Source organism: Dasypus novemcinctus, chromosome 27 (assembly GCF_030445035.2).
Source record: "Dasypus novemcinctus isolate mDasNov1 chromosome 27, mDasNov1.1.hap2, whole genome shotgun sequence".
In the NCBI taxonomy this organism is placed as follows: domain Eukaryota; kingdom Metazoa; phylum Chordata; class Mammalia; order Cingulata; family Dasypodidae; genus Dasypus; species Dasypus novemcinctus.
In genome coordinates this window covers 36,338,351-36,350,585 of record NC_080699.1, presented here as the reverse complement: position 1 = coordinate 36,350,585, position 12,235 = coordinate 36,338,351, and the positions used below count along the sequence as shown (strand labels likewise).

At 48.1% G+C, this 12,235-nt stretch overlaps 1 protein-coding gene across 9 annotated transcripts in view; it reads left to right on the top strand.

The window, feature by feature from the left end:
* KIRREL3 (kirre like nephrin family adhesion molecule 3) overlaps positions 1-12,235 on the top strand; it is a 572,737-nt gene that overhangs the window by 428,649 nt on the left and 131,853 nt on the right. For all 9 annotated transcript variants that reach the window (XM_058289307.1, XM_058289308.2, XM_058289311.2 and 6 more), the window contains one exon: positions 9,129-9,206. In XM_058289307.1, coding sequence (XP_058145290.1) covers positions 9,129-9,206 — 78 coding nt within the window. The remainder of the gene's footprint in view (positions 1-9,128; positions 9,207-12,235) is intronic.

Sequence of the window (12,235 nt, the reverse complement as noted above, 5' to 3'; positions counted from 1 at the left end):
AGGTTAGTTCATCTTTCTGACTCTCGGTTTCTTCTATCAAATAGTGATTATAATTGTCCATTCCTTGTAGAGATGTTATGAGAATTCAAGAAGACAAGGCATGCCAAGTGCTTGGCCCAGAGAGGAATAACTCATAAGCTAGCAGTAGATGGCAACTGTAATTGTGATGGTGAATTGAGTTAATTTGGCCCTGGGTGATGCTGGCCAGCGGAGAGGGGCATCCAGTCCCTCAGGTGGGTACCCAGGACCCAATGCCAGTGTGCAGAGGGTGTCATCAGCTATGCCAACCTTGGACCCTTCACTGATGGCCAAGAACCCCAAAGAAAGGTCACATTTGGAGTCTCTGCTGGCCATGTTGGAATTCTAGGCAATTCATCAGTGGAGAGGAAAAACCCTACACGGTGTTTGAGGGTGGGAGGTATAAGTCCAGCCCTCCAAGGAGAGAATAATAGCAAGAGCCAGGCAAGGTCTCAGAGACCCAGCCAAGTGGGCTGTGACTCAGACCTGGTGAGGAGTCATATCAAGCCGAGAGCACGAAGCGCGGCATGACGCATCAAGGCAGGTAGACAGGCTTTAGCTCCAGGCTTGGCCACTCACCAGCTGTGGGACTCTGGGCAAGTTCCTTACCCCTCTAAAATGGCAATTTATTTATAAATAAATTTGTGGATAATAAGACCAATTTTCATATGGTTGATGTGAGAGGAAAACTAGACCTGAAGTCAAACGTCCATTGGTGATCAATAAATCACTTGGTCTTTTTCCTACCCAAGATGTACAGACTTAGGCCAGTCAAGCAGCGATTTGGAGGAGCCAAGGGTTTGATGATCATGAGACAGACACCCAGCTTTCCCACAGGCAAGTGGGATCTTGGGCCAATACACCCTACAGCTGGTGGAGCTCCATGGTGGAGCTGCTAACATGCTGCCTTCTAGCCGTTGGGGAATGGATGAGACGATGTCAGCTGGTAGATGACAGTGCTGGCCAAGGGCTTCCCCCACGTTAGTCTTTGCTGTTGTGTATGAATCTGTAAGGGACTCCCTCGGTAAAAGTCGGGAAGGATGATCTGTGGCCACAAAAAAAACTTTTGGAATTATCAAAATGATTGTTAATGCTTTCTAAAAGAGGATGGTCCACATGAGCTTTTTATGTAATTCATTGTTTAAAAAAAAAAAAAAAACTTAATTTAGGACCACAGCTGTTTCAGGTTTCTCTTATAAGAATTTAATTGGTATGTAATAGCATAGTTAATTAAATACAAATCAATAGTTTAAAACAACTAATTGATACTTCATATGAATGGGGGAAACTTGGTTCTAAAATAATTAACTCATATTACATCAGCAATGAAATAGCAATTATGTCTTTACAACAATGTAAAGTTTATAATTCTTTAATAAACCTAGAATTAGCAAGCAGTGGGATTCAGAAATTACGAAACAGGTATTATTGGGCTATTAAACATTTATTACTCGTCCTTGAGGGCCAGAACCATGTGCTAGTCAGGATTAATAAACCTTTATTATTCCTCCTTTCTTCAGGTCCATTTACTGTAGAGATTGGTCAGAAAACTGTGATCTTTGCATGATTTATGGGCATTATTATTGCCTGGGATGTGAATAATTATGGTGAAAACAGAACTAGGCAGAACCAATGCACAAAGCAGGAGTTTGGCAGACTCAAGGTGAGAACTTTCCAGACGTGAGGTGCAGCTGCCTGAAAGCAGCGGGTGTCACTGGGCCAAATGGCTGTTGATGGGCCATGGCCTGTGAGAGGAGCTGGGGGTCTGAACCCACGGCGAGCCCCGTGCAAATCCCCACCCTCCGCTCACCACCCCACAGCCTGCAGCTCTCTCTTCCTCCCCTGGATTCCTCCAACAAGTACCACCATCCACGTGGAAATGATTCATAGGCTGCGCCATGACCTATTTTTTTAAATCGTCTTTGATGTGTATTTACCTTCTCAGAAGGGTATGCCTTGTACAACCAACTGGATTATAGTCTTGGCATCAGAGGCTTACCTGGCATATTTTTGCTTTGCCCATAGTGCCTGGCACTTCGTGGTCTCTCGCTGTCTGTTTGTGGATTGGGTTTTATACCAGTCATGTTTTAGAAACACATCTGGTTGTAGAGGGGGCGGTATTAACGCTTGCAGCTGAGTCTAGCCATGTTGCCTCAATGCTATTTCTCTAGAACAAGCCATTCACTCTCTGAGGTCAATGTAGCTCGTTAAAAGTATATTTCTTCAGTCCGAAACTCCTGCTTGGATTATCATCTAGAACCCCTTCACTGGAGAACCCCGTCACCTCAAACACAAGAAGTCCTCAAGTGCACCATTCTCCATCCCTCTGTGGCCTCATCTGCTTCTTTGCCAGTCACCCCCTTCTGAGGCAGACACAGCTCTCCCTCCAATCTTCCAATTAAAGACCCTTTGGTCATCTCTAACCCCTTCCCCTGCTTATTCCCATATCACTAAGCTCCAGTGTCTCTCCTACCAAACGCCTCTCAGATTCTGCATTTTTTCCTCTCCATTCCCAGCACCACTCCATTCCCAACTGCTGCCATCTGGCTCTTCTTCCCAACTTGTTCCTCCTCTCCATTCCATCTTACTCTTTACTACCACATTAGCTTTCAGTGACTACCTTCTGATAATCCCTCTATCACCTTGGAGTGATCTAAATCCTTTCACCTCTACCGGTCAGCATTTTCACATAATAAAGAGGGGGTGGACTTGATGATCTCTAAAATCCCATGCTATATTTAGTTTCTTTCTACTGAACTCTCCCCTACTAGGCACTTCATTCGAGGTGCTTTTGATCACAGGCTGGCCCACTCGATCTTCATAGTAAACATGTGATGTATTGACATTTCCTAAATGAGAGAACGGAAGGTTGGAGAAGCCCTGAGGATTGCTCGCTGTTGAGTGCTACAGTCGGGCTCCAGCCCCGTCTGTTACTTTTGAAGCATCCATGGCTTCCACTGTCCCATATGGTCTCCTCGTGACTCCAACCAAGTCCAGCTGACATCGTCTCCATATGGCCTCAGGAACTTCCAGGGAATTCGAGCTATTCTTAGCCCTCCACTGCTCTCTTGTGCCAAGGTGGCAGGGATCTAGAGACTCTGAATGTCCCCATGACAAAGTTCATGGTCCTTTCGCTCACTTCTGGATCTCATGCTGTCTTCAAAGAGCAGGAAGAGGGGGTAGACTTGGTTATGTGATTTAGACAGGTGAAGACTCTCTCCTCCCTCCCCTCCCTTCCCCAGCCCACTTCCAGCTGGAGAGAGAGATCAGGCAGGGTCCTCATGACCATGACTTAAACTTTCTACTCAGAATTATTTCAAAGAGGAGAAGGGCAAAGCAACCATGACCTGATGAACCTGAAGTCTCTGCTCAGCATCTCCAGACCATGAGAATACATCAAGTCATCTCTGAACAGCTTAGCCCACCCCGCTGAACAATGTGGCTGCTAAGAGAAGTTGTGGACAGAAGACCCTGGTATGCTGGATGGTGGGGTGGGAAGGGGAGAGAAGTTCATCAGTGGAATGACATTTAAACACAGACTCTGGGAAATTGGATGTGGCTCAAGCTATTGAGCTCCTGCCTACCACATGGAAGGTCCAGATTTGGTTCCCAGTGCCTCCTAGCAAGGATGAGCAAGATGGCAAGCTGGCATGACAGGCTTGTGCAACGAGCTGATGCAACAAGGAAACACGAGAGAGACAGCAAAGCAGGGAACAGAGGTGGCTCAAACGATTGAGTGCCACTCTTCCACATGGGAGGTCCCAGGTTTGGTTCCCAGTGCCACCTAAAGAGAAGACTTTCCTATGTCCTATCCCATAAAATGTAAGCCCTTCACCTCTCACCTGGAGAGAGTATTGCAATAGTCTCCCAACTGGTCTCCCTTCTCTAGGCTTATCTCCTCTGATCTATTATCCATACCAGTGCCAGGTGATCTTTTTAATATGCAAACCTGGCTTGCTGTTCCCTTGCTTAGAACTCTTCAGTGGCTCCCCACTACCTAGAGGAGAAAATCCAGACTCCAAGGCAAAACTGATCCAGGATCCAGTCTTGACTACATCTTCTGCCTCATCTCATTCCCTCTGCTCCTGAGATTTTTGCTACAATGAGTAATAATTTAGGTCTTGTTCAATAGGCTTCCAGGGACCAGATCAAGTCTAATAACTTCAGGTGGGCAAGTAACCTGAACTGCTGTTATTTTGACTGGAAGTGGGAGTAGGAAGGCCACTCCCAAGTAGCCGTCCAAATGCACCAGAAAGCCTCAGAAATGGTGACCACCCAGCTGCCAGCGGTCACCAGCTCTATCTGCAGTTCCTTGAGAACTCATTCACTTCTGGATGGGCCAACAAGCAAGCACTATGCTGGCCAACATGGCCCTCACCCTGGAAGCAGGAGCCCTGAAGTCATCCTGAATGGCCACCAAGTGTCCCCACCCAAGCAAACACATAGCCAGCCCTCCCTCCCCACCTTCTCTCCTTCCCAGGCTCTCTGTACCCACCATCCCCATTACCCACCTTGACATTCTCAGTGCTGCTCGCCACTCCGTTGGTGACTTCTGATGAGCCTGTAACCCATATCTTACAGGGACTTCTGAGACCTGGACAGTTGACCTCAGAGGACCATGACCAATGGAAATAGCCAGGTCCGTCGATGACCAGCTCCTAGCCAGGACCCCTGCTCTCTGTTCTCTATTCCCTGGTCCATCTTCATCCACAGCATCTCCAGCCCTGGGATCCTGGTAGCCAAAGACTGCAGCCCCAAAGTCTACTTGGGGAAGACCCCGTCATCTAGAACCTAAGAACTAACCCAGAAATAGAGCCTGGATTCCAGATGGAGCACCATCGCCAACTAGAGCTCGGAGACTTGAAATGGCCATTTGACTTCTCTGAGCCTCAGTTTCTAAAGCCAAAATGGAGGAAATACATTCTGCTTGCCAACTTCATGGAGCAACTATGAGCAGCTAATGAGAGTGGATATGACAGCATCGTGAAAAAATAAGTATCCTGCAAATGTGAAATAATCTCACTGCATCATTGTTATTACTAGTAAGAATGAAGGACTACTCAGACTATCAAAAACTGAAGGAAAACCACCCCATTTATAAAGCTATCCCTTTTTATTCCTTCTCTATCACCCATTCTAGTGAATTACGAGTTTCATTCTGTCTACAACCATCCTCACCTAACCTGAATCCGTTGCGCTGCAGTTAAACCCACTGGTATTCATTCTGATCTGGGTGAAGGAAAACTGATCATTACCTCATATTTTTTTTGTCAGCCCTTTAATTGAACCAGCAGGCATTTCCTGAGCCAGGTATCAGGAGCCCAGAACTGGAAGAGGCGCCGCCCTGAGCCTTGCATTACCCACAGTTGCAATCTTCCCAAATCCCCGAGAAACAGACCCTGTTGCAATAAACATTTCCTTACACAGACAGTATCTCCTAAGCCTTCGTTTTCCACGACTGTGCCCTCCACTCCCCAGTCTGTGGGCGCCCCTTGACTTCGTGTGCCATGAACTTTCCTTTTCAGCCAGGGCTACATTCCCATTAATCATTTTCCATGAACATCTTCCATATAGCTGGGTGGTTCTGCTACTAGAAAGGACTCAGCCAAAGACTATGGCCCCGGAGCCTGCTGGGGGAAGACCCTGCATCTCACAGTTTCAAATTGGGCATCTCTGATCGCTGCTTTGCCTCCCAGCACCACGTGACAAGGAGACGCTGTCTGGCAGGTGGCCCAGTTCTTTCCGTCCCGTTCTATCATCTCTCCCCAAATTGCTCGGAGTTTCCCCCAGCAAAATGGCTCGTTCCCACTTCCTGCAGGACTGCCCTGGGGTCAGCATCTTGGCCAACATCCCTCCTCACCGCCCGTGTTTCCCAATTCTCCTCCCCTTCGCTCCCCTTCACCTTCCTCATGGGGACCCAGTGACCTCTGATACAGCTCCGCAGCGCTCTCCAAAGAATGGCCTGATTTTCCGTTTCTACGGAAAGCGAGCTGATTCTCACTTCACCCGTCCTCCGACCTGCTCGTTCCTGCAGGGATCCCAGTGGCTTCTCCCCACTCCTCGGTGACGACTCAGAGAGCCCTCTCACTTAATAAATTTCTGCATTGTGCTTCTTAGCACCTTGTAATGTAGCCACCTAAATAATTAAGACTAACCCACACATGTCAAATTAAATGAGCTGAATACATTGAGAAATTGCTGCGTCCTCAATTTCTTTCATTAATCTGTTTTTTTTAAAAAAAAAAAAAAAAACCTTCTTTTCCCGCTCATTTGCTAAGCTCAAAACTGGCCATGGAGACTCTTCCTCATAACGCCTGTTTGTGCATGCAGCCTCTTTCCCCGGGCAGTCCCCCTCCGGGGCAGCTTGGGTGCCACAGAACAGGTGGAATTGGGTGCAGAGACAGCCAAAGTAGGTAATCCGGCCCAATGGGTTGCTTGCCCTCTCCGAAGCTTTAGAACCGCGCCCTTATCCATTCCCCCGGGCATTCAGGGTGCTTTCCAGAAGGCCCGCTGGCACGCTGGTCTAAGTCCACCCAGCATCTCTGCCCTCCCACCTCAGGGCTCCCTTCCCTCCTGCACGCATTCCAGCAAGCCACGCTCCCTTTCTCATCGGGAGCCACCGCTGAGGTGCTTTCGACGGGCCTAGGAAGTCCACGGAAAATAGAATCGGAATCGTGGGCAATTGTATCACTCTGACGGCGAACAATACGCGTGCCATTATAATGGGCTGGTTAGCTGTGCCTGCCGCCAGCGTGTGGAGCTTTCAATCCAGGCTCCGGCAAGAAGCTATTGTTGGCTGCAGCTCGGCGCCTCCTCGCAGCTTGTACTTCCGCCGGCCCCCTCCTGGCATGCTGCATTCCTGCTCTAGAAGGTGGTGGTTAGAAAGAATCCACAAATATAGTAAGTAAGCATCAAAGGGGCTTTGATCCACACGGCCCTCGGCAGAGCAGGAGCCCCCGAAGAAAGGGCCAGGGTCTTGGATGTGGGAACTTAACATCGTCAATTTGGGCGCCTGAGATGTAAGGCCGTTTGAAGTGAGGGTGGTTTGGCCGCACCTTCAGACGAGAGAGCGTGGGGGAGAGGAAGAGAAGTGAGTGCCTTTTGAAAAGGCACGCTTAGATCTGCTTCTCTGCTCTTTACTGATAGTCAATAAACCCCTTTAGAGAATCAGGAGATCAAAGCCGGCTACCTCCTTGGGCCACGGCGTTCTGCCATCACCAGCCACGCTTAGTTTTTCTCTAGGGCAGGACACCACCCCCCAAGCTTGACTGATCTGTCTCTCACGGGCCCCGTGCTCCCTTTATGTCGCTCCCCATGATGCAGGACCCCCCACCTGCACTCTAACAGCCTAGACTCTGCCTGGGCTCAGAGACACACCCTGTGTTGTGGGAGAAGTTGCCGTGCCACGTCATTCAGTGGGACCCTCCTTACCTGAGAAACCAGTGGCGGAGAGCTGCTGGGTCCCCGGAAAGCTCGGCAAGCCTGGAGGAAGTGGGAGGCGCCGTGGTCTCCTTGCAGAAATCGTACCTTTATCCATGTCTCTGGTGAAGGCAGCTGTCACTCTTGAGTGATTTCTGAGTAAAGAGGTGGGGATGGGAAGTCTAAAATAATCTTGGGAAAGTCACTTAGCATCTTAGAACCTCAATTTTCTCATCTGCGGAGCGTGGATAGCAGTGCCTGATTTGCCTACCTCAAGGGGTTGTGGAAGGGGTCAAAAGAGAAAGTTGGCATGACATCACTCCAGAACCTGTAAAACACGTGAGGCAAGTCAGGATTAAAGGATAAATACTCGGAAGAACAGTATAATATAGTGATTTCGGTGGTAGATGAGAATTGTGACTAATAATACAAGTACAAGAATGTTCCTCTCTTACAAGGTTATGGTGGTACATGGGAAAATACGACTAATGTAACTAATAAACTATAGTTAATAATATTGTAATGTTTCTGTAGCAAAGGCAAAAGAGGTGACATACCAATGCTAAAGGTCAAAAAAATAATATGGGATTTAGTTTTATGATATGTGAATATATGATCAAGCTTTTTTTTTCGTTTTCTTCATTAACAAGGGGGCCTTGGTCATGTCATTTAACTAATCTGTGTTCATTTATTCTTCTCTCAGAACACTTTTAGGATTAAATAAGATAAATATGCCTGGACAGGATTTTTTTAAAGTAATACTTCCATGATTTGATACACTGCCTCTTGTCTGGTGCTTTATTTTTTGACGTTGAAATAAATTTTTATATTTAAAAATACCAGGAAAGAAAGCTTGCTTTCTTATCAGGCAGATAGACTCCAGGCCAATGCCCATGTGCAATGGACACTGATCTATAAAATATTGTGCAAAAATTTGTCACTTGCACTTGCCACCTGGAATTGTTGTACATCTTGTAACAACTCTCAGCTCTCTGGTTGGGTGCTAACACCTGTGAGCCTGGGCTCTAGCTCCTGTGTCTCTCTCCCATCCCAACTGCCGTACTCCACAGAGTCCATGCCTCAGCAGGACTTGACGATGGCGCAGAAGTGCACCTGGGGTCACTTGCCGTAAGATGGCACAGGAATCCCCAGTCCCAGCAGCTTTCCATCTCCCAAAACAGAGAGACACCCCTGCCTGTGCCTCGACCCCTGTCACTCTTCCTCCAGACTCAGCCCAATCACTTCTTGCCCCTGCTCAGCCACCTGCTGTGTCCTGTTGGACTGCTCCGTCCTGGACACAGCTGGCCGGACTCTGTCTGCCTGGCAGCCTGACCACATCCCCGGGGCCATCTGGGCACAGACCCTGAACCTGGGCCATCAGGGGCCTTCAAAACTCAGACAGCACTGATTCAGAGCACGGGCTCTCGAGCCAGAATGCTACGTTCAAAATCCTGGCTCTCCCTTAATACGTCTGTAAGTGGGGATGATGGAAAAGAACTTCCGAGGGTTATTGTGAGAATCAAATGAGGACGTATGGGCTTTAGATTACAGCTGGGATAGAGTAAGTGCTGGATAAATGTTAAATACATAGCTCTGTGCAGCAGAGCCACAAACTTCTCACGACCTTCCGGGGGGTCCTTTGCTAACACCTGACCCATTCCCAGCTCACCTATCTGTGCTTTTCCTTCCAGAGCTGGGCCTCCAGAAGAGAGGATGCTGCCTGGTGCTGGGCTACATGGCCAAGGACAAGTTTCGGAGAATGAATGAAGGTCAGTAGGAGCTCCCCCACCCCAGGGGTACGAAGGAAGGAAGAAGCTCTGCCCCACGATTGTGATACAGAGGCATCAGGGAAGGGAACCTGGGGCATCTCAGACATGACCATGGGCAGATGAGTTTTTATTTCCCTAAGTCCATTTGTACAGGAATATAGATAAGAGTAGCTAAGGCCTGAAAACAATGACGCTGATTCCTAAACAATTTTCTTTCTGCTATCTTCCCTCCTGCCTTTGAGTCCCCTACTTCTCTTCTCCCTTCTCTATCTTTTGTCCTCCCGCACACATACTGCCAGATCAACTGAATGTGTTTCTATTACCTTTTCTAATCCAGACCTCTCCACCTTTCTTCACAATCATTCATCTTTCCCAAATGCCTATTGAGTCAACAGCATCTTTCAGGCCACTTAGGAGAATACTGAAGAAAAATAAGACATAGTTTTTATTCTCGAAGAACTTACTCTTGGAAACCTTCCTTCTTTTTACAACTCCCTTGACCCTCCCTCCCCCTCTTCTTCGTGAGCTGGTCCACCTTCCTCTGAGACTTGACTGGGTCCAGGAGGCCCGGGGAAGGCCTTGACATTGATGTGGAGACTGGGATTTGAAAGGCGTGCTGTCACTTATGGGTTTGCGGTAATGAAGACCGAATCCCCTCCACCCCCCCGCCATCTGTCTCCGAGCAGCTAATAACCCTCTCCTTCAGATGCCGCCGACTGTTTGTCAGGACTCAAAAGTAGATAAACAATGGCTGGGGATGCCATTTATTCATTAAAATCAGACAAAGGAAGCCCTGGCTTCCCACCAGCCCAGCTTGCTGTGAGCTGAGTCCCTCCCCTCCCAAAGCCAGGGCCCCCCGTAGCTTCAATCCCATCCCAGGCCTGGAGGGAGCAGTTCTCCTCCACCATCTCAACCCTTAGGTGAGACCAAAGCAGAATTCCAGGACCGTCCTCAGACGCTCCTCACAGAGCCCACGGCCCTGCCCGACCTCCAGCCTCCCCAGCTGTGGGTTTGTCATCAGCACCCATCTCGGAGAGAGTTGGAAAGAGTTAGGTCAGCACAATTCAGCACCAGAAGTGATCACCTCCCTTCTCTACCACCTGTCTATGTTAGAAGGTGGCACCTGGAAGCTTCTTCCCATTTGTAAGAGCCCTGTGGTGGAGTGTAGCCAGGAGGGGAGGAAGGTTGCATTTTCTACACCTGCCAGTCAGCCTCCTTCAGTGCCTTTTCTCTCCTTTTCTTCCCGCTTTCTTAACCTACCCTCCTTCCCCACCCGCCTACGCTACTTATTTGTGGGAACTGCCCGCCTGTCTCTGTCCGTGGTGCTGAATTGACACGTTCTCTGGCTGGCAGCCCTCCTTAAAGAAGCTGAAAGGAGATTCATGGAGATTGGGGTGGTCAAAAAGTCAGGAGCTAGGTGTCTGACCCCAACAGGACAAGGCTGACGCCAGTATCCCAGGAGGGGCCGGAAAAGAATCATAGCACGAGGTGGATAAACAGGATTTGTCAAAGGTGCCTTCAAGGAGGGGTCTGAGTGTGTTTACTGTAAGCAGAATGGCACAGTGGCCATTCTCTAAGCTGGAGGACTGGAAAAATGGAAAGAGGAATTCAGAATTAGGTAGGGAGGCCCTTCTTCCCTATTGTGGAAGAAATGAAAGAAGAAAGAAGGCAGGAAAAGGAGGGCTGGGAAAGAAGACCAGGTCCTGATATCTGTGGGGACTGCCATCCTTACTTTGTGCAACAACTAAGCTAAAAAGACAACATTTTAGAGAGGTTTTCCTTGTCGAATAGCAAGATGCCCAAACAATGCTCATTCTCTCTGAGTCACCTCTCCAAACGCACACAACCCACACAAACAGGTTATTCCTTTCCACCGATTTTGGATGGCTTGGTTAAGATCGAGGGCTCCCAGGGGCCTTACCCCATCCTCCAGCCCTTGCCACCACTGAAGACCAGGTGGGAATCCAGCCAGGTGTTCAGAGAGGGAAGCAGCAGAGGTGGCGAAAACTGGGGCGACGCCCCACCCCTGCATCTTGTCCTCGCCCCCCCCCCAAATGCACCGACACACAGTCACACACATACTCACGCAGAGCCAGACGCACACAGTAGCTGCTGCTGCTTCTGGTGACCAAGGAGGGGACGGAGGTAGTAAGCAAGCTAGCCGCCATGTGTGTTGAGTTGTGCATCCCAACTAACAAAACACAAAGAGGAGACAGGCCAGGAGGAGGGGGCGACAGTGGGGCAGAAGGAGAGACTCTTGGAGCCAGTGGGTCAGCTCTAGCTCTGAAGGGGGGAAGGAGTAAGGAGGAGAGTGAGAGCAGCCTCGCCACCTTGTGTGCCACATTATACAGTATTTTCTCTTCTTAAACCTCACATGCCCAAACGCCAATATGACTGCAAATAAGAAAAGGCATCCGCAAGCATGAGGAGCTGTTTTATGGTTTATAATTATCTTATACCAATACTCACAATAATTATAACTCCCACATATTAATAATTGAACTGGGCTAGCAGTCATGGCGTAGAAACAAAAATCTCTGTCCATGCTGCACAATACACCTTGGTATAAATTGAGCCATTGGTAAAATAGTAAAAATAATTATTTTTCTCCAGATGCTAGACTTAGTGAGATATTGGAACAATTAGCTCTTTCTTCCATTAAAGATAAGGTGGTGATCATTGTATTTCCAATTTAGAATAAATATAAAAGACCTACTTTTGCTGTATTAAAGCATATTTGTTCTCTTTAACAGTATCTAATAGGGTATCTGTCACCCAGGGAGAAGTGGTCCCGTACTTCATTTGTTTTCCTGTTAATTTGATATCTGTTTATATTCTATTTCTAAACCCCCTCGAAGCTACCGCCCAAACAATAACAACCTGAGAAGGAACAAGAGAGAAATAATGAATGAATAGGAGCTCTATAGATCTGGAGTTTATCATAAGCTGGAGTAATCGCAGTTGGTACTGTTAAACTACACAAAGCAATAAAAAGAAAATGCTATTCAAAGATCGTTTAAGGAGGCAGG